Source organism: Chiloscyllium punctatum, chromosome 10 (genome assembly GCF_047496795.1).
Source record: "Chiloscyllium punctatum isolate Juve2018m chromosome 10, sChiPun1.3, whole genome shotgun sequence".
NCBI classification, from domain to species: domain Eukaryota; kingdom Metazoa; phylum Chordata; class Chondrichthyes; order Orectolobiformes; family Hemiscylliidae; genus Chiloscyllium; species Chiloscyllium punctatum.
This window is the reverse complement of record NC_092748.1, coordinates 10,420,070-10,447,401: the sequence shown is the minus strand read 5'-3', so window position 1 is coordinate 10,447,401 and position 27,332 is coordinate 10,420,070. Positions and strand designations below refer to the sequence as shown.

The window sequence follows — 27,332 nt, the reverse complement described above, 5'->3', positions numbered from 1 at the left end:
AATGCACAGCTACACAGCTTTCCATCTCAGCGCAGAGGTGTCTTGATGCTGGAATTATGATAAAACCGGTCATTGCCATAACTATTTGCAACGCTCTTGTATCACTTTCTGTACTGCAATAAACTTGCCAAGCGCCCTGTTGCTGTTCCTAGATCATGACCACTTCTTTACCTCTTTCACAAATGCCTTTGCTCTTGGAGAACCTGACTGCAATCACGTTCTACTGTCCATCAATGCCTGAGAAAAGTGATGCAAAACATGACAACCACCATGATGCTCAGAACTGGCCTATGAAAAGACAGGTTTGAGTGGAAGAGACAGAGGTAATTGGTTTTATTGCATCAGGCAGTTTAAGATTCCTTACATGTTTACGGCTGGAAGAGCAGTTTGTAGGTTGGGATCACAGTGTATTTAAGCTCTGCTGCATATCATATAAGCTGAAAATGTGTTGCTGGAAAAGCGCAGCAGGTCAGGCAGCATCCAAGGAACAGGAGAATCGACGTTTCAGTCATCAGCCCTTCTTCAGGAATTCCTGAAGCCCTTCTTGAAGAAGGGCTCATGCCCGAAATGTCGATTCTCCTGTTCCTTGGATGCTGCCTGACCTGCTGCACTTTTCCAGCAACACATTTTCAGCTCTGATCTCCAGCATCTGCAGTCCTCACTTTCTCCTCCTGCATATCATATAATAAAACCAGAGTTTTGAATTTATGCTTTCTGTTGCTCTGACCACTGGTTTTATTTCATTTTGGTTCACTAACAATATTTATTTCAATTTATTAAGACAGGGAAAGAAACAAAACCATCCTCCAGTACAATCTATGGAATTTTATGTATTGCAATGGTCTCTGACAAACTAAAAATACTTGGACTCACTGTTGGCAACAGTTAATGGTTCCATCAGAGTTGTTTGTGCCAACTGAACTCTATTTGCAAACCACCTTTAGGTGAAGCGAGAACAACATGACAGACCGCCAGACGTGACTCAACTTTCAAAATTCCTTCGGTGAGGGTTTCAGAACAAAGGACACTAAATCTTCTACAACATTGACAACGAAATTCAACTGTACAGCAAGCACCAATTTCCTTGCCACACTATCAGTCTAGATTATCCTGTTTTCTTGAGGTACTCTCTTAGCAGATGTGCAAATACTTCATTATACACACAAAGACTAAAACCCATGACTGCAAGTGTACGAAACTAATATCTTCAGTAAAGTATGATGAGAAGCAATATCTCACTTTCAAAGATGTACTGGCTTCATTTAATAACAATCTTAAAAATAACTAACTGAAATAAATGTCTATGAAACTTGATTTATGTGTGCAAGCATTTTGGCTTCAGTCATACAATAAAGACTGCACAATCTGCGAATAAAATAAATCCTAAATTAGGGTTTTACATTTCCCTATGTCACAGTTCACTCTTTTTGTACTTGTATGTCAGAGAAATCAGGTGAGCTGAAGAGGAGAGATTATAGCTCAACACAAAATGAGAAACTCTGCACACCTTGCAGAAGTCATTGTCGTACTAGTTCATAACAGTAGGAAGAATCCTCTTCATTGTACCATGTTAGAAACATCAGTTTGCAATCTTTTCAGCCTTGGCCGAAACTTGGGAGGTTTTGATTTGAATGTCACTTTGCCACAGGTTGTTAAAGCAACAAGAAACTTCCTGCGCCTTCACTCTGAGGATCTTGCTCCACCCAACTCTGTCAATTATTTTAGTGTTAAGAACCTTTTTCTGCTTGAATTTCACCATATCAGAAAACAGGATTTCCCTCTGGTAACTGTGCTCATGTTGCTCATCAAGATTAGAGTGGTGCTGGAAAAGCACAGCAGGTCAGGCAGCATCTGAGGGCTGCTCCTCGGGTGCTGCCTGACTAGCTGTGCTTTTCCAGCACCACTCTAATCTTGACTCTGACCTCCAGCATCTGCAGTCCTCACTTTCGCCCTGTCATGGTGCTCATCACCCTTTTTAGCAATCTGCAAGCCTTAAAGGTTACTAAACATGGGACACCATCAAGTGTTTGAGACTGAGTAGCCTGGCTAGTTCCTGCTTTAAGAGTGTAGCTTTCCAAATAGAGGCAGTTGGGAGGCTAAGGCCACTTGAAAACTCTGACTGAGCTCGAACAGTTGCACGCCTACTTGAACAAACAAGCCACACTTTCACAAGTCCCCATCTCTCTCCGTCATGACTCCCCTGCCCTGGCCATCAACCACCACCACCACCACTGATTGCCCTCATTTGGGTCGCAACAATTTTCGAGCCTCAGGACAGGATCATGGTGACAAAGTTTGGAAAACATTGTCTTAAGAGATGTGAGGCACGAGAAAAAACAGCCTTGAAGGTGCCTTGGCTAGTTAGTATGGTAATCTCTGACCTAGGAAACCAAATTAAATTTCGGGAGTCGGCTAAAGGGACTCAGGAAAGTGGGGAAGTTCTTAACTCAAAGAGTAATCACTGGATGAAGCAGACAACAGGGTAAAACAACTCAGAATCATTGGAATCCTGCAGTGAGCAAATTTCGATGGGTGGATTCCTCAAGAATAGAAGATTAAGGGCTGGTGTAATTTGGCTGTTCAAATTAATTCCATATGCTTTAAATCTTAATAATTTGGTCGGGTAGACAGTGAGAAACAAACTCCTCTGGTGGCAAAGTCTGGAAAAGGGGCAGAGCCGTTCAGATTGGAGCCAAAAGGTTTAGGGGTCACGTCAGGAAACACTTCCCAGAAGTTAGAGGTGAAATCTGGAACACTCCCCTCTTAAAAGCTGCTGGGGACAATTGAAAAAATCAAAACAGACAGATGGATTTTTGTACAGCAACAGTACTAAGAGACCTGGAAGTATGAACAATTGAGTTAAGGGGCAGATCAACCACAGTTGGGGAACAGAAAAGGTTCAAGGAGTCAAGTGGAGCATTCCTGCTCCTGAAAATGATCAATCTGCTTCTTAATTACTATGCAATCCAGGGACTAATACATTTAAATGATAGATGGGTTAGGGTAAAATGGAGATTTCAATGTCATCATGTTAATGTCTTATAAACAGACATACAGATATTCTAAACGTCTTTAAGAAATTGAGTTAAGTAGAATATAAAAGACAAAGCAGAGCACAAATGATAAATTAATCACATATTCACATCACACCAATGAATACCTCTTTGATTTATTCGCCACAGCACTAGCACTGATCAAATCTGTCAGTTCCGGCAGTGCATCAGCAAGTGGCTGCATGTCTCCCACCACAGGGATGGCTTTGCGCTTCTCTTGGGCTTTCTTCTTCTGTTCTGCCAGTTTGATCATCTCGATTTCTGCAAGACAGAATGCCAGAGTACCTTCTGGAGATTGACCTTCTTTTGATACAGCTTGAATGCAAATTTCATTGCCTTTCGGGGTAATTTTCTAATTTATTGTATAACATATACAATCACCCTCTGGCTCAGAGCACTGGCAAACTGCCAAAAAAAATGCAATTTTCCACCTAATGTGGTGAAGGGATAGTGTCATAATATTTTGTTGGACTCGCAATCCAGAGACCTCGGTAATCCTCTGGGGCTAGGAGTTGAAATTCTACCATGCCAGTCAAATAATGACGATGAATCCCATTGTTAATTCTTGGAAAAACCCATAAGGTTCACCAAAGTCATTAACAGAAGGAAATCTACCATCTTTCCCTATCTACCCTTCATGTGACTCCAGTCCCATGGTCATCTGAAATGGCCTTCTAAGTACCATTACAGGATCTAAACAAAAGAATGAATTCACCTGGTTTTGACCATGACGATGCAAATGCAGCCCTGTCAACTCTATAAAGTCCTCCTTACTAACATTCATACCCAACAGACAAATCCCTGACGAGACCATCCCCATCCCTGGGTATGTCCCGTCAACAGGCAGGGCTGACCCAACAGAGACAGTGACATAGTCAAGTAAGTTGCCTTGGGAGCCAACATTGATTCTGGACCTCATGAAGTCTCATGGCATCAGGTGAAATACCTGCAAGGAAATCTGCTGATAAATCCCACCTCCCACCCCACCAACCTCCACCTGGAGCTGATTTAAAGACATATGATATAGACTGGTTCTGAAGTGAACAACCAACAAGAGGGAAAAACATACTTCATCTCAGCGTCACCAATCTGCCTGACACAAATGTATCTGTCCACGATAGTGGTCAAAGTGACTATCCCACAATTCTTCTGAAGAAGGGCTCCACAAAATGTGCCCATCCTTCAAGAATGAGGACAACCATGGGATCATTGCAAAAAATAAGTCTAAGAATCACAACCTTCAGCCAGAGTGCCGTTGATGATCCATCTCGGCCTCCTCCAGAGGTCACTGCCATCACAGATTTCAGTCTTCAGCCAATTCGGCTCACACCACGTGATACCAAACAACAGATTAAAATGCTGGATACAGCAAAGGCTATGGACCCTGTCAACATTCCAGCAATAGAATTAAAGATTTCTATTGCTTCAGAATTTGCTGCACTGTCATCAAGCTGCTTCAGTACAGTTATAACACTGACATCTACCTGACAATGTAGGAGATTACTCAGGCAAGTCCTACATACAGAAAGCAAGACAGACTCAACTCAACCAATTACTGACTCATCAATCCACTCTATTATTAGGAAGTAATGGAAGGAGTCATCAACTACGACGTCAAGCTCAACAACAACCTACTCAAAATGTGGGTCTGCCACAGCCAGTCAACTCATGACTGCCTTGATTCAAACACAGATTATAAAGAATTGAATTCCAGAGATGAGGACAAAGTAGCTGTCCTTGACATCAAGGTCACATTTGAAAGAGTGTGGGCATCAAAAAGCCTGAGTAAACTGGAATCAATAAGACACTGAGCTGACAAGCAGCAAGCAAGATTCACACCATATGCAACAACCGTCTCCAATGAGAGAGAATCTGGCTATTATCCCTTGACAGTCAATGGCATCACCATAACTCAATTCCCCACAACCATCATCTTGGGGGTCACAATTAACCAGAAACTGAAATAAGCTTGCTGAATAAATGCTATGGCTATAAGAGAACACCAGAGACTTGGAAGCCTGCAGCCAGTAACCCACATCCTGACTCCCCAAAGCCTGTCCAGAGCTACAAGGCACAAGCCAGGAGTGTGGTGGAATCCTCCCCACTTGCCTGGATGATTGCAGCTCAAACAACACTCCAGAAGCTCGACACCATCCAGGACAAAGCAATGCTCTTGATTGCATTCCATACACAAACATCCACTGCCCCCACCAACACTGTGGCAGCAACGTGCACTATTGACAAAACCTAAAAAATGATCCACAAAGACAGCATCCGTCAATCTCACGATCAGGGCCATCTGAAAGGACGGGGCAGCAGTTACAGGGGAACATCACCAGTTCTCCTGCAAGCCACTGATCATCCTGACTCTGAAATACATATCCGTTCTTTCACTGCCGTTGGGTCGAAGTCCTGCAACTTGCTCCCTCTGAGCACTACAGCAAATGGATTACTTACTACGTTGCAAGGCAGCAACTCACTACCACCTTCTCAAGAAAAATTAGGGAGGTCCACGAAATGCTGACCCAGGTCACATCCCTGAACAAGGCAAAAAAAAATCTGCTTACCCCATTCATCATGTAAACTTATAAAATGACAACTTCTTGCTGTTAAGTTATCCAAAAAAATCTTAGTTTTGACAGCAGACTCAAAAGGAAAATTTTAGAGTCAAAACGAAAGCGAGGAGCAAAAACATGATTGTTGGATATACAGCACAGAAGTAGACTGGTTGGACCAAATGACCGTAGTAATATAATTTCACAAAGAGCTCTTACATCTAACACTGCCATTTAACAAGATCCTAGATGATCTCATACCTTAGCTGTACTTGCCTGCATCATTCCATATTTCCCAACTTCCTTGTGTCAACAGGTCTATCAATTTATGATTGAATATGCTGAACAAGAGAGCAGTCATGGCTCTCTGCAGTCGAGAATAGCATAGTGTTTAAATCACACGTGACTCTTCAGCTGCAAGAAACTTCTCTCAGGATCTACCCTGTCAAGCCTTTATAAATTTTAACATTCCCATGAAATAACTTTGTGTTCCTCTAAACTCTGTTGAATATCAAGCTGCCCAGCAAATTCTTCAGGTCCTTCTCACAGGACAAACCAGTCAATCTATCACAAGCCAGGAATCAGTTTAACAATTGCACTCCCTAAGGCAAAAATACCCTTCCTGAGGTGAGCAGTCCTCAAGAGGTTCATGCATCGACAGGTCCTATAGGTGCTGCATGTACATCTATTCACTTAATCATTTCCCAATTAAAGCTCCAGCTCATTTGCTCGCTTTTGTATTTAATCGCCATTGATGTGTATTTAAAAGTAAACACATAGATTTAAAAGGAATTGGGTGAAAATGAGACATGCGGAGTGGTACTCACTCTGAAGCCATCGTTCATGTCGCTGCTTTATTTTCTCTTTCTTGGAGATTTGGAACTTGTCGCCTGCAAGAGGAAACCATGCAGCATTTAATCCAAGGAATCATGCAGGAAAGCAAATGTTCAAAATTTCAAATAATACTAGAGATAAGAGATAATGTAACTTATTAAGTAACAGATAGCTATAAATATTTCAAACTTGCACCCGAACATACCTGTGGTCTTGGAACTGTACAATGCAAAACGGTCATTTTGCAAATCTGCATTCAGTCACACCATTTTAAGCAAAAAGAATTTGCAAATGAGGAAGCTCCTCTCTTTATTTACAGTACTGATTATTCTTTCTAATTCTTTTCACTATATTGTAAGTTCAGAATTGCAGCTTTCATATGCCTGGCATAATTGATTAGGCCAATATCTGGAATACTACATAGTTCTGGGCCTAATACCTCTTACAGGGTATGCAGTGCAGGTTCACCATAATGTTACAGAAACAAATAGGGGTTGAATTATGATGAGATGTTGCAAATATCAGCTTTGCATTCTCCTGGGCATAGGAGACCTTTGTGGTGATCTAACAGAGGTGTTGTGATAAGTCAAGGATTTGAAAGTAGAGCCATTGTGGGTGGCACGGTGGCAAGCACTGCTGCCTCACAGCGCCAGAGACCCAGGTTCAATTCCCGCCTCAAGCAACTGACTGTGTGGAGTTTGCCCGTTCTCCCCGTGTCTGCGTGGGTTTCCTCCGGGTGCTCCGGTTTCCTCCCACAGTCCAAAGATGTGCAGGTCAGGTGAATTGGCCATGCTAAATTGCCCGTAGTGTTAGGTTCGGGGTATGGGTGGGATGCGCTTCGGAGGGTCGGTGTGGACTTGGTGGGCCGAAGGGCCTGTTTCCACACTGTAAGTAATCTAAAAAAAAAATTTCCTCTGGGAAGAGTAACAAGGACCCATAATCTTAAAATTCAAACTTGGATATTGACAGGTGATGTCAGGAAGCAATCCTTCACACAAAGGGCAATCTGGAACACTTTTGATAACATTGTTCATCTGAAGGTCCAATTAAAGTCTTGAATTGGTATTAACAGAATTTTAGTCAAAGAATGAAGATAATGCAATGTGGACAAAGATCATGACCTGCTTGAACACTGGATCAGGCGAGACAACTGAATCATGAACTTTTTTGTCCTTACAACACTGAGTGGGGCCAGTAACTTAATTTCCTTTGGTAAAAGGCAAAGAATTCATGGTAACTGTAACCTGATTCTCAAATTTTATTCTTAGTTAGTACTGGAAACACAAATGTTCTAATACAACACTTGGAAATATTCCACAACAAATACCAATATATCCTTGGAAAATAAATGAAGAGCATCACTCAGTGGGGTTACTGGTCCCAACACACAATGTGATATCAATGTTGATCTCGAACTCAGTAGACCTGTGTCAAACTGATATACATATAAAATAGAACCTATTGTTTTGGTCTGGGTAAGGAGCAGTAAATAATGGTTGAAAGCTTTGGAACCTTACTGTGGGAAACTAAGTTAAAAAAAAGTCTAAAATTTGGTCGTACATTTGACTTAGAAATCTTCATTAAACTTTCAGCAGGTGGGTGCAACTTGACCAATTGCTAACGAGTATCACAGTACTGTATAGCTCATGGAAGCAACTCGCATTCATCAAAGGTACTGGATCACTAGAGAAATTGAGGTTTTGGATAAGGAAAAAGAAGGAAGCATATGTTAGATATAGACAGTAGAGAGCGAGTGAATCCCTAGAAGAGTATAAAATGGCAGGAGGAGTACACTTAAGAGGGAAATCAGGAGGGCAAAAAGAGGACATAGAATAGGTTTGGTAAAAAGAGTTTCCCAAAGGGATTTTGTAAATACATTAAGAACAAAAGGGTAACTAGGGAGAGAATAGTACCCCTCAAAGATCAGCATGGCAGCCTATGTGTGGAACCTCGGGAGGTGAGGGAGATACGAAATGAGTATTATCCATCAGTGTTTACTGGGGAGAAGGACATGGAAAATACAGAATGTGGGGAAATTGACGGTGACTTCAGCCCCTTGCTCAAGTACTTGGATCATTGTTTGTCAGAGGTGAGGTGAGGTGCAGGAAGACTAGAGGTTGGTGAATGTGGTGCCATGATTTAAGAAAGGTGGCAAGAAAAAGCCAGGGAACTATAGACCGGTGAACCTGACATCTGTGGTGGGCAAGGTTTTGGAGGGAATCCTGAGGGACAGGATGTACATGTACTTGAATAGACAAGGACTGATAAGAGATATCCACCCTGGGTTCTGTGTGTGGGAAATCATGTCTCAACAATTTGATTGAGTTTTCAGAAGACATAACAAAGAGGATTGATGAGGGCAGAGTGGTGGACGTAAGCAATATGGACTTCAGTAAGGCGTTCAACAAGGTTCCTCATGGTAGACTGGTTAGCAAGGTTAGATCTCATGGAATACAGGGAGAACTAACCATTTGGATATAGAACTGGCTCAAAAATATTAGATAGAGGGTGCTGGTGGAGAGTTCCTTTTCAGACTAGAGGCCTGTGACCAGTGGTGTGCTACAAGGATCAGTACTGGTTCCACTGTTTTTGTCATTTATATTCATGATTTGGATGTGAACATAGGAGGTACATTTAGTAAGTTTGCAGATGACACCAAAATTGGAGCTGTAATGGACAGCAAAGAAGGGTTCTTTAGAGTACAACGGGATCTTGATCAGATGGTCCAATTGGCCGAGGAGTGGCAGATGGAGTCTAATTTAGATAAATGTGTGTTGCTGCATTTTGGAAAGGCAGATCAGGGCAGGACTTATACGCTTAATGGTAAGGTCCTAGGGAGTGTTGCTGAACAAAGAGACCTTGGAGTGCAGGTACATAGCTCCTTGAAAGTAGAGCCACAAGTAAATATGATAGTGAAGAAGGCGTTTGGTATGCTTTCCTTTATTGGTCAGAGTATTGAGTACAGGAGTTGGGAGGTCATATTGCGGCTGTACAGGACATTGGTTAGGCCACTGTTGGAATATTGTGCTTAATTCTGGTCTCCCTCCTATTGGAAAGACGTTGCGAAACTTGAAAGGGTTCAGAAAAGATTTACAAAGATGTTGCCAGGGTTGGAGGATCTGAGCTACAGGGAGAGGCTGAGGAGGCTCTTTTCCATGAAGCATCAGCAACCGAGGGGTGACTTATAGAGGTTTATAAAATCATGAGGGGCATGGATAGGGTAAATAGACAAGGTCTTTTCCCTGAGGTAGGGGAGTCCAGAACTAGAAATGTTTACCCAGGCCACATCGCCGAATTAGGGATTTGCTGCACTGTCATCAAGTTGTTTCAGTACAGTTATAACACCAACATCTACCTGACAATGTAGAAAATTACTCAGGCAAGTCCTGCACACAGAAAGCAAGACAGACTCAACTCAGTCAATGACTGACTCATCAATCCACTCTATTATTAGGAAGTAATGGAAGGAGTCATCAACTATGATGCCAAGGTCAACAATAACCTACTCAATTTGGGTCTGCCACAGCCACTCAGCCCACAGCTGCCTTGATTCAAATACAGATTATCCCTCAACAGAGGGTGAGAGGAGGGAAAAAAAAGTTAAAAGGGATCTGATGGGCAACGTTTTCACTCAGGATGGTGCGTGTATGGGACATGCTGTCAGAGGAAACGGTGGAGGCTGGTGCAATTATAATATTTAAAAGGCATCTGGATGGGTATATGAATAGGAAGGGTTTAGAGGGATATGGGCTAAGTGCTGGCAAACGGGACTGGATTAATTTCGGATATTTAGTAGGTATAGATGAGTTGGACCGAAGGGTCTGTTTCTGTGTCGCACATCTCTATGACTCTATATGCCAGCTGAAAACTGGCAAACAATTTCAAATCATTTGTGTAAACTCCTTGCTTCTGAACTCTACATCCCTTCTGACAAACCCAAAGGACCTCGCCATGTGCAGTTTTTGAAAAAAAGGAACAGCTTCATGAACTTGTTCTGGTCTGTCCAAAAAATCCATACGTGAAACCACATCCCCAAAGCCAAGATTTCTGATTTTGTACAGCCTTTCAACTTCGTTTGGAACTCCTTGCCAGGCATTCCTTTTGGAAATGCAATTGGTCAAATTTATCATGTCAGTGGCCAAAATTTGGGCCTGTCTTCTTGGATCATAGGAAGAAGCCTGGTGTGCAGTTTGAGTTCTAGTAGCTGCACAATTGGTACAACATGATATCAGAGTTAACAATGCCAGGAAAAATACTACCAGGAAGGGAGAGATGGGGAGGAAGAAGGGGTTAGACAAGAGAGAGAGACACACGCACGCACACACACACACAGATAGAAAAAAAAGAGATGGGGGGGCAGGGGGGAAAGACAGAGGCGTGGAAGAAAGAAGGAGGGAGGAAAAAGACGGGGGGGGGAAGAGAAAGACGGGGGGGAAGAAAGACAGTGGAGAAAGACGGGGGAGGCGGGGAGAAAGACGGTGGAGAAAGATGGGGGTGGGAGAAAGACACGGGGGGGGGAGAAAGACAGGGGGAAGGCGGGGGGGGAGAATGGGGGGGTGGGAGAAAGATGGGGGGGTGGGAGAAAGACACGGGGGGTGGGAGAAAGACTGGGGGGGAGAAAGACAGTGGAGAAAGACGGCAGGGGAGAAAGACAGATGGGGGTGAGACAGAGGGGGCGGAGAAAGACGGAGGGGGGAAGAAAGAAGGAGGGAGGGGAGAAAGACAGAGGGGGGAAGAAAGACAGAGGCAGGGGAGAAAGACGGGGGGGGGGAGAAAGACGGGGGGGGGGGGGAGAAAGACGGGGGGGGGGAGAAAGACGGGGGGGGGAGAAAGACGGGGGGGGGGAGAAAGACGGGGGGGGGGAGAAAGACGGGGGGGGTGGGAGAAAGACACGGGGGGTGGGAGAAAGACACGGGGGGGAGAAAGACACGGGGGGTGGGAGAAAGACACGGGGGGGAAGAGAAAGACACGGGGGGGAAGAGAAAGACACGGGGGGGAAGAGAAAGACACGGGGGGGAAGAGAAAGACACGGGGGGGAAGAGAAAGACACGGGGGGGAAGAGAAAGACACGGGGGGGAAGAGAAAGACACGGGGGGGAAGAGAAAGACACGGGGGGGAAGAGAAAGACACGGGGGGGAAGAGAAAGACACGGGGGGGAAGAGAAAGACACGGGGGGGAAGAGAAAGACAGGGGAGAAAGACAGATGGGGGGAGAAAGACAGATGGGGGGGAGAAAGACGGGGGAGGAGAAAGACATGTGGGCGGGAGACAGAGTGGGTGGAGAAAGATGGAGGGGGAGAAAGACGGAGGGGGAGAAAGACGGAGGGGGGTAGAAAGACGGAGGGTGGAGAGAAAGACAGGGGGTGGAAGAAAGACAGGGGGTGGAAGAAAGACGGGGGGGAGGACGACGGAGGGGGGAGAACGACGGGGGGAGAGAACGACGGGGGGGGGGGGGAGAACGACGGGGGGGGGGGGAGAACGACGAGGGGGGAGAACGACGGGGGGGGGGAAGAGAACGACGGGGGGGGGAGAACGACAGGGGAGGGGCGAAAGACAGTGGAGAAAGACGGAGGGGAGAAAGACAGCGGGGGGGGAAAGACGGGGGGAGAAAGACGGAGGGGGCAGAAAGACGGAGGGGGGGAGAAAGACGGGGGGAAAAAATGGGGGGGGAGAAAGACGGTAGAGAGGGAGGAGAGAGGGGGAGGAAGGGGGAGGAAGAAAGTGGGGGAACTAAGGGTGTAAAAGAAAGAGGGGGGAAAGAAAGGGAGAGAGACGGGGAAGAAAGAAAAAGGTGGAAGAAAGTGGGGAAGAAAGAAAGAGGGAAGAGAGGAGGGAGAAAGAGAGAGGGGAGTAGAAATGGAAGAAGAGGACGAAAGAAAGGGAGAGAGTGGGGAAAGGGGAGAAGAATGAGAGAGAATGAGGGGGGGAAAGAAAGGGAGAGAGAGAGGGGAAGAAGGGGGGAGTTGGTGGGGAGGGAGGGAGTCAGGAGAGGGAGAGGAAAAGGAGGATGGAAATCAAGGAGCAAGAACAAGAAAAAGACAAAATGAGTGAAGGTGCGATCAAATGCCAGGAGGATACAATTCTCTGCACTAAAATGTGAGCCGAACAAAATTAAACTTCAACATGCATGTGGTCCTCTTCCAATCTTTCTGGCCCTCACATCATTCCTGTAGCATTTTTCACTGACTCCAGGTCAAAGATTTGGTCTTGTTACCCAACTCCTCCAGTCTCCACTCTATCTGATTTCCTAATTACGTTTCAAGTGTTCAACATCCAACCTCTTTGGGGAATGGCACATTATATGTGATCCAGGTACAAAACTCGCTGTATTTGGGACAGAACAAACTACCTCTTCTTTAGGGGCTACATACAGGTCAGCCTCACAGTGGTCATAATTCAGAGAAAAACACAAATGATGTTCCAGCATGTTCTGTTTGTTTTACTCCTTCTTTCAACAAAAAATATATCAACTATTATTTCAATTATTGTGGGTGTGGATTTGGAAAGCATGACAGGTCTTTCATTACTGAGACCTTAGCAACCTGGTTTTGCTCCAAGCTGTGCTGAACTATGTTCTGTTGTTAAGCCAAACACACCATAAAAGGACACTTTGTGTTGTTGAAGCAATGAGGTCACAAAGTACCTGTTATTGCAAATAAAGCATTTAGAAAATGATAACTTAAGTTGGCTCAAAAATCAACATCAACCTATTATTTACTACTTGAAGTCCCTGAGGTTTTGGATTCCATATTGGCACGAGAATCAATGAGACTCTCCCCGGAGGTTCAAATGTTAATTCAAATGATCTGCAGTGTTGTTATAAGGGCCATAAAGCTCAGGCGAAATCTTCAAATTGTTCCGCTATCACCAAGAGAATAAGTGAAGAAGAATCATTCCATAGTGTGTGCGTGCAAAAAGCTATCATGAGATATCACTGTGGACAATTAAGGCCTGGGAAGAGGCAACTGATCCTGTAGGCCAGAGATACACATAGTCACTGAACATGCCTCAGGCAACGAAAATAGATCATGTCTTCAATTCACTCAGATGCAGCAGAATTGTGCAGTCATAATTCCGATTCCAGAGTCCAAACACAAATTTCTCGTCTAACACAAGTCCAATGCTAAAGGAGTGCAACACTGACAGAATCTGTCGCTCAGATTCAACATTGAATGAGTACCCACTTTGCCCTCATACGGGGGGGGGGGGGGGGGGGGGGGGGGGGAGACGTGTTGTTTTTATGAGAGGTGCTACATAAATGAATGTTTTTTTCAATCAATGAATATTTCACATTTAGGGGAATGAAAAAAGTCTTCCAATGAAATACTGCAGGATATGAACACTTTATTAAATCAGAATTTTAACTTGGAGCTCACAAAATGCAATCATATTTACAATTTGATTTAATTAATTTGCTACTTTGTAAGTTTAAAGCACAATATGAACTAAAGAGGACCACAATTATTCAGCATTCGATTATCCGAATATCAGATTATCCGGCGAGATTGCAGGGTTCCGATGCTTGGCTAAGCTATGCTATTTGGCATTCGATTATCTGGAATTTGATTATCCAAATGAAATACTCCCCGCCCATGTCATTTGGATAATCGAGGTTCCTCTGTATTGCTAAATCAAATCTCTGCATCCCCTGCAGCAATTGATAGTGGCCTCTTTCAACACAATCAACAAATTGTAAACAAGGGATAATTTAAACTGTTCACCATATGAATTAGGTTCAGCAGAAAATAGAACAATCCAGCTGTACAAAATGAAAACCACGACAGTAATACAGAGCTGTACCAGCCAGTCACCTGCCCAGGACTTTTACTACAGGTCAGTGGTTCAACAAGTTTCTCACAATGCTGTGACAATGCATGGACACAGCAGCAAAAGAACCCTCACTTAACTAAGAGGTAAACTTTGCACTTCCAGATGAAAGTTGACTATTTACAGGTGCTACTCAGGGCCTAGAAATGAGGGACGACTCACTCCTGATCATCTTATGGTTCAAAAGGAACCTCCTGCAGCTGAGACTCTCTAATTCCACATTTCATTTTAAAATTGACAAGGTTGATTGTGTCAAAGGTATTTTCATCCTTGACTCGCTCACTCACTTCTCGAAGATACGCTTGGCAGCTTGGCAAGCTGCAGCTAGTCTCTGTAGAGGACTTGGAGAGCAGTTGTAAATCAAGAGGGCTCTGGATTGTTTCACTGGCAGAAAGATGGATAACCAGAGGACAATGATTTACAGTGGTTGGGTCAGGTAACTAAACTTACCATGAGGAAAAGTTATTTTACACATCAATGCATTAGGATTTAAAACTACTGCCCAACAGTGTGGAAAAGGCAGATGCAGCGTTTGAAAGGACATGTGACCATGACCTGAATAAAAAGAATTGTTAGGCACCAGGCGAAAGTTGCTTTTGGAGATAACAGGCATGGACAAGACAGGCCGATTTTCTTGTGTTGCAGAAATTGTGTGCACCGATGATCTTGATTTACACCTTTGGAGGAGATTCATTTAACCATGCTTACACAGCAATTAAACATGCATCTAAACTTCAGAACGACAGCACTGTGAGAGGTTGCTAGCTTACACAAAAGGGAAAAACGGAAATCACTGTCATTATTTTTACGAGACATATTTCGAGAATTACTTTCACAGAGCTGGATTAGGAAAAACTGAATTGTTTGCAGGCTGAGAATGAAGACAGACAGCTCAACTCAGCTCTTCGAGGGCCCAAAAGTTGGACGTCTCAGAATATGACAACTTTAAAATGCAACCTCCTGTTGACATTACTGAGGGATTTCTGTGAGCAACAGATGAAGAACTTGGAGCCTTACAACAACTTAGTTGTATGCAAAAGCTCACGGGCACAGGTTCTTAGTGATGTGGCTAAGTGACCCACTGAGCAGCTGGACTCATTCCTGTAACCTAGATGTGATTCTCAAATGGAACAGTTAAACAATAGTATACTAAGGTCACAAAATACTTCTTACAATGAGGAATTCAAGGGGTCGGTTGATAGAATTCAGTCAAGGTGGGAGGAGTAAATTGGCCGTGCTATAATAAAATTGACCACTCGCACGCTATTTGCCGAGCTATGTCGCCAAGCAAGAGCCAACTCTTAAGAAGTGCATTATGTTACTGAATCCCACAGTTTGACAGTATTGTTCCACTCTCTGGGTTCTGATTTCCCCTGGGATAGATTTGGACACGAGCAGGTGCACGCCATGTAGGGATTCACAAGTAGGATCTACACACACACAAAGTCAGTCTGAAATCACATTCACAACTCGACCTTTCCGGCTCCATGTCAAAGAAAAGTTGCCTTGATTCTCAGGCAATAATCTCGACAGAGACAGAAACGGTCAAGGTTGGTTTGCACAGTTTGAATCAGAGTTCCATCTGCCATTTTATTCTGGAGACAGGTAATCTTATTTGCATGTCACAACAGTGCAGTGACTTTCTGCCACTGCTTCACTCGAATATATTCCATGTTGAGTTATGCTACATTTGGCATGCAGACAGGAAACTGGAATTAAGACCACTGTTAGATCAGCAATGACTTGCTGAATGATCAAATCGGTTTGAGGGGCCAAATGATTGTCTTCTGGTTCTAATTCTTACAGTTTTATATTCAATTACTCAGAGCCAGACAGCAAAACAATGAGCTTACATCTTCCACAGGGTAATATTTTATCCCCATAAAAAGATAGCCACATGAATAAACAAATGCAGCCAGCTATATGCTTAGGTTTTGCGAACAAATTGCCTTCCAGTTAAACATTGGAAAAACCAATTCCCAACTGAATCTTTCACATCTGTTTCAAAAAAATGCACACCCAGAAATGTCACATTCAGTGCTCGGTCTGGCATGTTGTGCTGTGGCACTCTGTGAATTAAACTATCCATCCATCCTGCCCTTCACAACTGTCTGGTGCCTGACTACTTGCTGGGAAGGATTTTCATAGACAGAATATCATAACTTGAGCTAGAGGAACTGTCAAGCTTTTCGACAGACGGGTTCATAGAATCCCTAATGTGTGGAAACAGGCCCTTCGGCCCAACAAGTCCACACCGACCCTCTGAAGAGTAACCCACCCAGACCCATTTCCCTCCCCATTGTCCTACATTTACCCCTGACTCATGCGCCTCTCCTACACATCCCTGAACATCATGGGCAAGTTAGCATGGTCAATTCATCTCACTTGCACATCTTTGGATTGTGGGAGGAAACCGGAGCACCTGGAAGAAACCCATGCAGACAAGGTGAGAATGAGCAAACTCACACAGACAGTCACCTCAGGCTGGAATTGAACCCGGGTCCTGGGGCTGTGAGGCAGCAGTGCTAACCACTGAGCCACCGTCCTGCCTATTCTCAGTATTTACAGAGCCACGAGAAACCACGCTTCAATTTACATTATACTATGAAACAAAGAATAGAAATTCAACAGCTTTCCAACTAAACTGGTCTGTAGCAGTTCTGACAAACCCACATCTTCACTGGGGTTTCTTTAGGTGGATACCATTTTAAGTCTCAGATCAAAATGAAATCCGGCAAGAACGTAATGATTTACTTCAAAGTTCTTTGTTCAACAAATATGCGAGGAAGTCTTCCAGCAAGGGCAACAATGGATTTTCTAAGCTCAAAAAAAACATCAATAAATTCGAAGTCGGAGCAAATTACTCCAGATGCTGGAATCCGGACAGAAAACAAAAAAAATGCTAGATGACCCCTTCTGCAGAAAAGCTTGCTGGGTCAGGCAGCATCCATTGAGAGAAAGCAAGCTCATGTTTTGAGTCGAGATGACTCTCGATAACACTCTGTCATCTCCAGCAATTTTGCATTCTATAAATTCCAAAATCCCCTTAATCCATTTTCTGATTTTGCTTCTGTATTCAACTCTGACCAAAGACAACAATCTAAAAAATAATCCAGAGCAAGGATCTACATTGAAATTTCCCCATCATTACAGGAGCAGGACAAGCAAACCTTGTGGCAGAACATGCTGGCTGGGATGAGATTTTAGCCTGGATAGCTCAGAACAGGTACTACACTGACATCTAACAAACAGGAGGACAATTTTTTGAATGCAGTGGGCTCAGTACATCGAGAAGCAAATAGAAGACACAGGCATGGTGTATCTGGGAATCATGAGAAAAGGAAAGCTAAGTGGAGATTGTATAAAAGTAAGAACTGATGTGCACATGATAGAACTGTGTTGAAGGCTAGAGAGGAAATTTAAGAGCAGTGCATTGTAGAATATTGATAGTGGTCAGTAACAGCTGTCAAAGTATGCAAAGCCAACAAGCTTTTCCTTCAGTCCAGGCCAAGCGTCTCCCAGGTACAACTAGATAGTTACATGCAAAGCTTCACCTGTATTGCGATGCAGAATTGCCCCAAAGTATCTCTACAAGCTAATTCTCATATTCATAACTGACAGTCTTCAAGCATAGAGAATGTTCAATCTGACCAAAGCAAATGAGGTACCAGACACCAGACTATGTGACAGCAACTGCAGCAGGAAAGCTAAGAAACTCCAACAGTATAAACGCTTCCCATTTTCAATTTGGAGGCATACCAAGGTAAAAATGGCTTTTACCCAAACATCAATCCCATTCAATCTGACAATTAAACAATTAAACCTGTACCATAAGTGTCTTTGCAAGTTAAGAATGTTCATCATGTTCATAAACGATGAAGGAGCTGGCATGGGTTGGTGCACATATTCTGTAGGCCCCACACTCTGACCCACAGGCAATTTCGAACTGGGCTGTTGTGTAACAGTGGCTTTAATGGAGAAGGAGAGGAGACAAACAGTTAGTTGGCTATTTACCAGCACTGGACTGACACAAAACTTCTTCCTCCCCTCTCAACCTCTGAAGCAGCTGCTGCAGAGGGGTGAGGGGGGCAACATGGAAAGGACTCTGGCTTGATTATATAAATTGCATCCATGGAAACACAAACAGAGTTGGGAGAACTGAAACATACATACTGACAGCACAGCAATAAGCTTTCAGTAATCAATGAGAAAACAAATTTTAAAAATCACACCCAATTGTAAATTGTATCAATGGTCAAAAAAAAGTTTATCAATCTGTTTAGAATTGCTATCTCACCCCTCTGAAGCAGATGGGACTCGAACCTGGTCCTCCCAATTCAAGGCACTATCACTGTGTTACAAGTGAGGTGCTTTTGTCCAAAATGCTCAATTCCCAATGGAACGCATAATTTCCCCCTCTTGTCGATGCTTTTGCCTACAATTTCATACAAAGTCCTCATGAAGCTCTGCACATACTTGAGGAATTGCACTTCATTGTTTCAATGAGACATTTTATAGCCATTTTATACCCAGCCTTGCTGGGTTCACACATTTCAGATCATCCCTTTTTTTTGCCCACCATCATTTTTTGTCTGGGAACATTTCTATTATTGCCATTTACACCTCCTGTAAATTCAACTTATGTTTCGTCATTTGTCTACACTTGCCTCCCCAAACTGTTGTCTTGCACCCAAGCATACAACTTGGCTTTCAGTCTCTCCATCGCCTCTGTACTCGTTTAAAACAGTTACACCTTCAATTTTACTAGTACTGACAAAAGATAATCAACCTCAAGTGTTAGCTCTCTTTAGCTATTTATACGTTCCATTTTTGTTCAGATTTTCAGTATCCACAGTCGTTGACTTTTGTATTCAGGAACTGCAGAGTTCAGTTAGTCAGTTAGGCAAACATCCATGAAAAAAAATCCTCACTTCTGTTCGAGTTGCATCACGATGTAGAAATGAATTGCCCAAGCATGAAGCGGCTTTCTTGAGTAACAAAGGGAATGGACTCCATTATTAAAATGGAGAAGATTAGCATTTTTAAAAACAAATAATTGAGCAGTTTGCCATTTCCTTGCTGGACTCTTTCATAATTCAAAAGGAATTTATTCCTCTTTTTTTTAAATGTTTGTTTACAAGTGCATTTCTGATGCACTTGTCATGTTTCAGAGACAATGAAATTGTGAAACAATTCATTCGGTTGTTTCAAAATCAGTCACATTTAACAAAGTTGCTGCTCCAAGGTGAACAGGGCACAATGTACAATCAGGTAAAGTCCCCAGTGTCAAGAGGGATAGAAGGCTCTTTTACTAAATCTGAAATTCCCCATTGTCTGCCTTCAGAATTTCCTGAAATTTCACTCCTCCTTATTTGTTTTCTCTCTGTTTACAATTCAATACACCAGCACCGAACTATGGAGAAATGTAATGATTATGACCTTTGAGCATTTCACATCCTTTCAATGCAAGTTACATCACACATTTCTTCAGCCAGCACTTCTCAATGTGCCATTGTGAGATTGTGTCTCAGTTCTCTCTCATGCTGGCAGTAGTCTTGCTAATCCATGCCAGGACCACTTGCAATGGCTACTTATGATTTTGAATTTCTTGCAATTCTTTGTGTTGTGTCATGGGGTAACTAGTGTTTACCAAGCATCGTTTTTAAAAACAAATGTTTTTTGTTCTCTGTTGCCAGAAGACACTGTTGGGAAAGGAGGTTATTCTTCCCTTGAAATTAGACACAGAAGTTCTATTTGAGTTATTGTTCCTGCTCCTTCCACTGATCAATGATTCCACCATGAGTGCAGGAAGGCTGTGAACAGAATGACAGTCAGGACTCAGTAATGCTTCTGGGATAGAAGCATTTTTCTCCTTTGTTCACTCAGCTGAGCCACAGTTCATTTGAACACAGTTCAGCATGGAAGTTACAACATCACTGAATTACATGACCAACATAGTTTGTCTCACATAATGTTCCTATGTATTAACAATCTATCTTACTCACTGACACAACTCGATATTTGCTAATATACCATGTCCAGAGGTATTATTACACACCTATAGAGTAAGTGGGAGTTGAACCCAGGCTCTCCGACTCGGGACAAAATCTATGGAATGAACACAGCCACTGCGTGAGTGTAAATGTGCTTTCAGTTCAATGGCTTGTACAATGCATACAAGTCCCAAACTTTGGAACGGTCAATCTAAACCTTCTAACTGTTCCGAGTCTTATCTCTTTTAAGACAATCCTTAAAACCTACGTCTTTGACAGGTCACCCTATCCTCTCATGTCATGAAGGCTCATTGAAATTATGTTTGAGAATCTTGGGACAAGTTATTATGCTAAAGGTGCTTGATGAAGAGAAGTTCCTCAATTGCTGCAAAATCTTCTAAAAAAAAAGGTACTTCAAACAAAGGTGTGGTATAGTTTTATGTACACACTTCCATTGTGCCTTACACAAGAATCAGTGAAAGATTGGCATCATAGATTGTTTTATTCCTCTTGCGTGCAAGGAATGTCAAAACATTCGGCAATGGTATGTCAGCCATCCCCTTTCCAACTCGAAATAGATAGCAGTATTTTCAACATAAAGAAACATTGCAAAGTACCACAAATAGACAGGAATGTAAAGATGAAGAAGGTGGACACTTCACCATGTTCACCAAGGCACAAGGAAGACATTTAAATGCTGCTCAAAATGTCGCAATTCCTTAGTTACTCACTGCTGTCCACTAAATAAAGTTTCCATTGTGCTCATATCAAGGATTCCCAAATAGTGAGTCACAAACTCAATGGGGTCAAGGGAAAGGCAACTGGTTATAAGATCCAGGACAACAGTGGTGGGTGTGGAATGGAGACTGAGATTTAACAGCCTTTGTATCAGCTACAGGGTTCCTTCAAATATGTACCTTGTTTTCTGGTTGGCATGGCCTTATGTAACCAGCTGCAAAGACGGTCAGAAACACAGGCGTCAAAATGTCAGGGTGACAAATTTTATCCTTGCGTGCCTGAGTCCCAAATGCTTGAATTCTCCAACCTACCACCCTAACTCCCCTCCCAATCCCCTGATCAACAACTTCCAGCTACCTCAAAGTTATCATTTTGGGTTTGCAGAGTGTGCGAAGTATTAATTTTGGGATGGGGGAGTTTACATCACAGTCACAAAGCATGTGAATTCTATTTGGAGAGGTGACTTTTGCCCTTTGTAGACCACAGATATTTAAAAATTACCATATAAAGAGTTACTGCTGCATTTACCCCCATTGCTCCCCATTCAATCCACAGCACTGAAATTGCTGTCTTTTAACTTCTTGAAAATTCTCTTTCTCCTTAAAATATTGAGAGTTTGTTATTCCTCCCAATTTCACTCCTATTTAATTTGTTAATCAATTTTCCTTGCATCAATTAGGCCTCTTGGAGACACCGAATGAGCCACTTGAGAGATATTCTTTAGTTGCCAAAATTTTCCTTTGTAACCAGAGACAAGAGAGTGAGCGCCAGCAGTATTGTCCAGCTGAACACATCCAGTTTGTCCAAAAATAAAAAGCCTACAGCCACAGACTGAAGAAAAATCAGTGGGGAACTGCAGAAATGGGAGTCAAATTCTCCCTTTCAAATTCCTGTCATGGCAGCAAAAGCATACTTTTAATTATTCATTACACCTCAGTGAATGAGGAATGAAAAATGTGGCTGGAAAACAGACACGGCCCACATTACTGGAGAGAAAACCTCAACTAACTAATCAAGCATGCTCTAATGTACCTCTACCACGAACTCAAAGTAAAGAATGAGCAGGAAACGAAGAGCAAGCAGTACAAACTGTTACAACAACATTTTTCAATGGTAAAGTATGTGTTTGAAATTATTGCAAACAATATTGTGCAGCAGTCATGTAAATCAGAGGACCAGGCTCCTGCTCTGCGGACACTGTTTCAAACCCCACTATAGCAGCCTTGGAATTCAAATTCAGTGAAGATATCTGGAAATGAAAGTTTGTCTCAGAAATGCTGAGCATGAAACTATTATTGATCATCAAAGCCCGCCCAGTTCAGTAATGTAATTGTCTGGCCTCACTGACAGCAATATCTTTACCACCCTCTGAAATTAAAGATCTAAAACCTGAATACATGCTGAGGAGACTAGATGTAGTCAGGGGCAAACACCTAACAGATACTCTGAATAACCTTGGTAGCAACAAGATGGCTTCTCGATGCAAATAACATGACAAAATGGCTTCCAGGCTGCAACCTGACAATTCTACTAAAGCTGCAAAAAAATGACTTTTAAGTTACTAACAGCTAATTCTGCAAGAGCTGCTTAAGTGACTAACCACAGTCTGCTTCAATAGAGATAAGCAGACAATGTTCCCTTTAAAGCTTAGAAATAACTCAACTAGATAAGACATTACTCACCATCCTGACTGACCTACAGGTGCAGGTGCAGTGGCTCGGTTTGTGGGACAAGAGTGGCCGAAGCGTTGGAAAATAAATTTGGTTCCCAGGAAATAGCATTGGACCAAGTAACTGTCAAATAAAGCAATATTGTGTATTGACTGGTAATTGTTTGATTGTACAATGCAATCACAGTCTGTACCCTTCTTTAAGAAAAGTATAAAAATGTCTTCGTTTTAAGCAGTGTGCACAACTCCTCTGAGGAATATGGAAATACACAACCTCGGTTTCTGGAAGCTCTGTATCTGGCTGTATGAAAAATAAAGAGTGAGGTCTCAACTACCAGACCGATTGGGAGTGTTTATTGACTGATCGCGAAACCAAGGGACCCCACTGGGGGTCCAGATCTTCAAAATGGCCAAGCAAAAAGCTCAATTCAATGACAATTTTGAATGAACAACAAATGTAAGCCTTAACCACATTTCCAAGAACAAGAAAAAACGTAATAATACCCATCAGGACACAGTCAATAGGCTGGATCAAAGTCATTTCTGAACATTAGAAAGAGAGATGATCCAAGTTTCGCATGATCATTACTTTTATGAAGGGAGTTCACAGGCAAGGTACAGAGATGATGTTTCTCCCGAGTGAACATATAAAACTAGGGGTCACCTACATAATAATAAACTGAACTAAGAATTCAGGAGCAACAGAGTGTAATTAGAATGTGCTGATGGGGCATGATGGTCGAGCAGCATTATTGCTGGACTGTTAATCCAGAGACCCCAAGTTAAGTTCTGGGGACCTCTGGGTTCAAACCCCATCATGGCAAATGGTGGAATTCGAATTTAATAAAAACTCACTAAGAATCCAATGATGACCATGAAACCATCTCATTCATTCGTTATGCAGCTTCATCAGGTTGGCATCTCCTTTTCAGGTAGACCTGACACATATTTCAACATGTTTCGCTCCGCTCCTCATTGACTCAGTGGTAACGTAGTTTGATTATGAAGAATGGGTGATGGACCTGCCAGGCTGCGAGGTCAAATTTTGCTGCTGTCAATGGTTCCCAGTGCCTCACGGGATGCCCCGTTTGAGCTGCTCAATCTGTTCTCCATTTATCCTTTCCAACACAGTGGAAGTGTCACGAATGATGGAAGATATCCTTTGTATGAAGCAAAGACTTCATTTTCACATTGTCATTCTCACTAATGAATGATACTGCTCATAATTCTTTACCTCGGAAGTCAGGGATCGTGCTGGGGAGCTTCAGTTGTTTAAAATTTATCTACATCACATGAACTTTTTAAAAATTTATTCACAGGATGAAGGCATCACTGTCTAGGGCAGCATTTATTGCCCATTCCGAATTACTCAGAGGGCAGTTGAGAGTCAACCACATTGCTGTGGGTCTGGGGTCACATGTAGGCCAGGCCTGGTGAGGATGGCAGTTTCCCTCCCAAAAGGACATGAATGCGGGGATGGAAGCTTGGGTGAAAGTTTGCTGCTGACACAATGGTTGAATAAGAAAGAAAGCTACAAAAGGTTGGAAAAGCAAACAACTGCGTGTGCGAGAGACTAGAAATAAAAATGAAATACTGGAGAAACTCAACAAGTCTGGCAATATCGGTGGAAAGAGACACAAAGTGAATGTTTCAAGTCCAATATGACTTCTGCAGAACCGATACACAAAACGAAATGAATCAGTTGAGTACTAGGTAAAGAGATGGCAAGTGGGCGTATAAGGTGGTAAAATGTGAACTTGGCTATTTTAGCAGGAAGAGTATAAAAGAACACAGTACATACCATTGATCAAGCTTGTTCAGGAAGGATGTTATTGCACTGGTAGGAGTTCAGGAGGTTTATCAGATCAATATCTGGAATAAGTGGCGTTGTCTTTTGCACTCGAGTTTACTGAAGTTTCGAAGAGTAAGAGACAACTTGATTGAAATATACAAGATCCTGAGAAGTCTTGACAAGGTTGATGTGCAGTCAATGTGTCCTCTTATGGGAGAATCTCAAAATAAGGATCACTGCTTAAAAAGCATGAGTTGGTTATTTGAACATAATCTTTGAATATTTTTAAGACAGAATCAATGTCTTATTAATTGGGCTTGGAGGTGGAGTGACTGAGTGAGTGACAGCGAGAGCGAGAGAGAGAGACAGAGAGAGAGAGAGAGAGAGAGACAGAGAGAGAGAGACAGAGAGAGAGGAGAGTGTCAAGGGAGAGGGAGAGATGATGAGGCGTAGGCAGCAAAGTGGACTACCGGTAAATATTAGGTCATGTTTGATCTTACGGAATGCCGAAGCTGGTTGACATAGCTAAATGGCCTGCTCCTTGTTTATCTGACTGTGTATAAGGGCTAATGAGCAATGCCACTGGAAACTGGATTGCAGATATACAAGTATGATTGCATACTGAACTATGACACGTTTCATGGTTACACACCACATGTGCTTTTCATATTTAAAATCAAAGGTGGACCTCACCCCAATAGGATCATGCTGCTGCCTCTCCCTTAAGATTGATGATTGTGCTTCAGACTTTACAACTGGTTTCCATGGTGAATATTAAACTTAGTAATGGGAAGGCCGATGAGGTAGGAGCTCTGAAACCATTTAAGGCATTTGGCAGCTCTCCTGGTATTGCAAATTTTGAAATTCTGTCAGCTCCAGTAACAATGTTCATATCTAATCTAAATCAAAACAGATCTGTGGCAAACTGAGTGAACTGCAACAGTTTTCAGTAAGATCATGGGAACAGACTGTTGGCTGCTGAAATTTACTCAGTACAATATTTGCCACAGAAGTTTTTGATAACGCTGTATCATAAAACAACAGCTTCCCAGCATTGAGTGCTGCAGGCTTAGACAGAAACCAAGTCCAATGTAATTATTTTTCCAGAAACCTTCGAGATCCATCACAGGGTCATGCGAGCAATCTCATTCTAATTTCATCTTGCAAGTAATCTCTGGTTAGGTAAAATTAAGTGCTTGCCAGAATAAACAAGTCAAGGGTTCATACGCATAATCACAGCAATAAAATGGGTTTGGGAGAAAGGACATGTTCAAAGTAATTCTTAAACCCGATTAACAGATTATTGATCATTCATAGCTATATTTATCCTGTTGAATTTCATCCACCACCTTTCAAGTCACATATTCCTTCCTGTGAGAAACTTTCAGAAGCATTGGTGGCTCTTGCCAGTTGTCACAATGACCCTCCCTTCAAATGCGAATACCGACAATGACTTATGGCAAGGCACTGGAGAGCAGTGGCAGAATTTGCTGAGTGGGTGTAAAATTCGACAATCCAACCACTGCTCCAGCCACAGTGATCAAATTCACAGACTATGATTAAACCTGGTGCCGTGAGCAACCAAGAGAGTTAAGAAATTAGACTTGGGAGGGAAAAAAACCCAAACAGCTACTCCAAGTCCCAGGTTCCATTTTTCCTTAATCCAGTACTACCTGTCGAGGTAGTTTTGGAGGAGGGACAGGTTGTGCGCAGACAATGAAATATACGTCACATTTTTGCACATAAAGGTCATTCTTCTCAGGGAACTTGACTGTTCAGTGTTTCACCTGACCCGGGAGCTCTGGATGTTGACAATGCGTAGGGTTTCACTTTCCAGTTCTAAATCCCTCAAGGAGAAGAAAAAGATTGCCATTATTTCTGACAATGCACCTCACCTTCAGTAATTATGGTGACATTTTTCAAGTTGTGAACCGTACATTAGTGTGCAAAAGAAAAAAGGAAATTAAAATCACGGTGAAATGTTACAGAGAATTTACATCATGGTATTCAGCCCAATAGTTCTTTATGCATCACACCAGCCACCATCCAGGATTAGATTAGATTAGATTGCAGTGTGGAAACAGGCCCTTCGGCCCAACAAGTCCACACCGACCCACCGAAGTGCAACCCACCCATACCCCTACATTTGCCCCTTACCTAACACTACGGGCAATTTAGCATGGCCAATTCACCTGACCTGCACATCTTTGGACTGTGGGTGGAAACCGGAGCACCCGGAGGAAACCCACGCAGACACGGGGAGAACGTGCAAACTCCACACAGACAGTCGCCCGAGGCAGGAATTGAACCCGGGTCTCTGGCGCTGTGAGGCAGCAGTGCTAACCACTGTGCCACCCACTAAGGATGTTCAGTCCTTGCTGATAGGTGTAACCTTTTCATTTTGATTTCTTTTTTTCACCTTCTCAACTATACATTCAAAGTGAAATAATCAGTTGCTACCTATATTTTTGCAAATGTCAAAATTAAATCAGTGAAATGACACTCAATTCAGACTCTATACTTCTGAACCCTGAAATATACAATAACTTACACTGCCACTGACTTACATTTCAGTGGGTTTGACACAAGTAGCATGAAACAACTTGGTTTCCATTATCACTCATTCTTGTGGATGAGATTAGCACTTATTGCCACTCTATGTTGCCCTTGGGAACATGGCAACATTGAGCCACCTTCATGAAACAGTATGATCTGCATAAAGGCACCTCCACATTTCTGTTCAGTAGTGAGTCCTAGAAGTTTAATGTGGTGATCATGAGAAACCAATTTCCAAATTACGGGGGTGCATGATTTGCAAGGGATTGACCAGACAATGATCATCACCAGTAGCTGCTGCCTTGTCCTGCTCTGG

At 42.8% G+C, this 27,332-nt stretch overlaps 1 protein-coding gene across 1 annotated transcript in view; it reads right to left on the bottom strand.

Annotated features, from left to right (window-relative positions):
* slx9 (SLX9 ribosome biogenesis factor) overlaps positions 1–27,332 on the bottom strand; it is a 92,239-nt gene that overhangs the window by 6,256 nt on the left and 58,651 nt on the right. Inside the window, exons 3-4 of the mRNA XM_072578506.1 lie at positions 6,436–6,498; positions 3,161–3,314 (exon numbers count right to left, since the gene is read on the bottom strand). Of these exons, the coding sequence (XP_072434607.1) occupies positions 3,161–3,314; positions 6,436–6,498 (217 nt within the window). The remainder of the gene's footprint in view (positions 1–3,160; positions 3,315–6,435; positions 6,499–27,332) is intronic.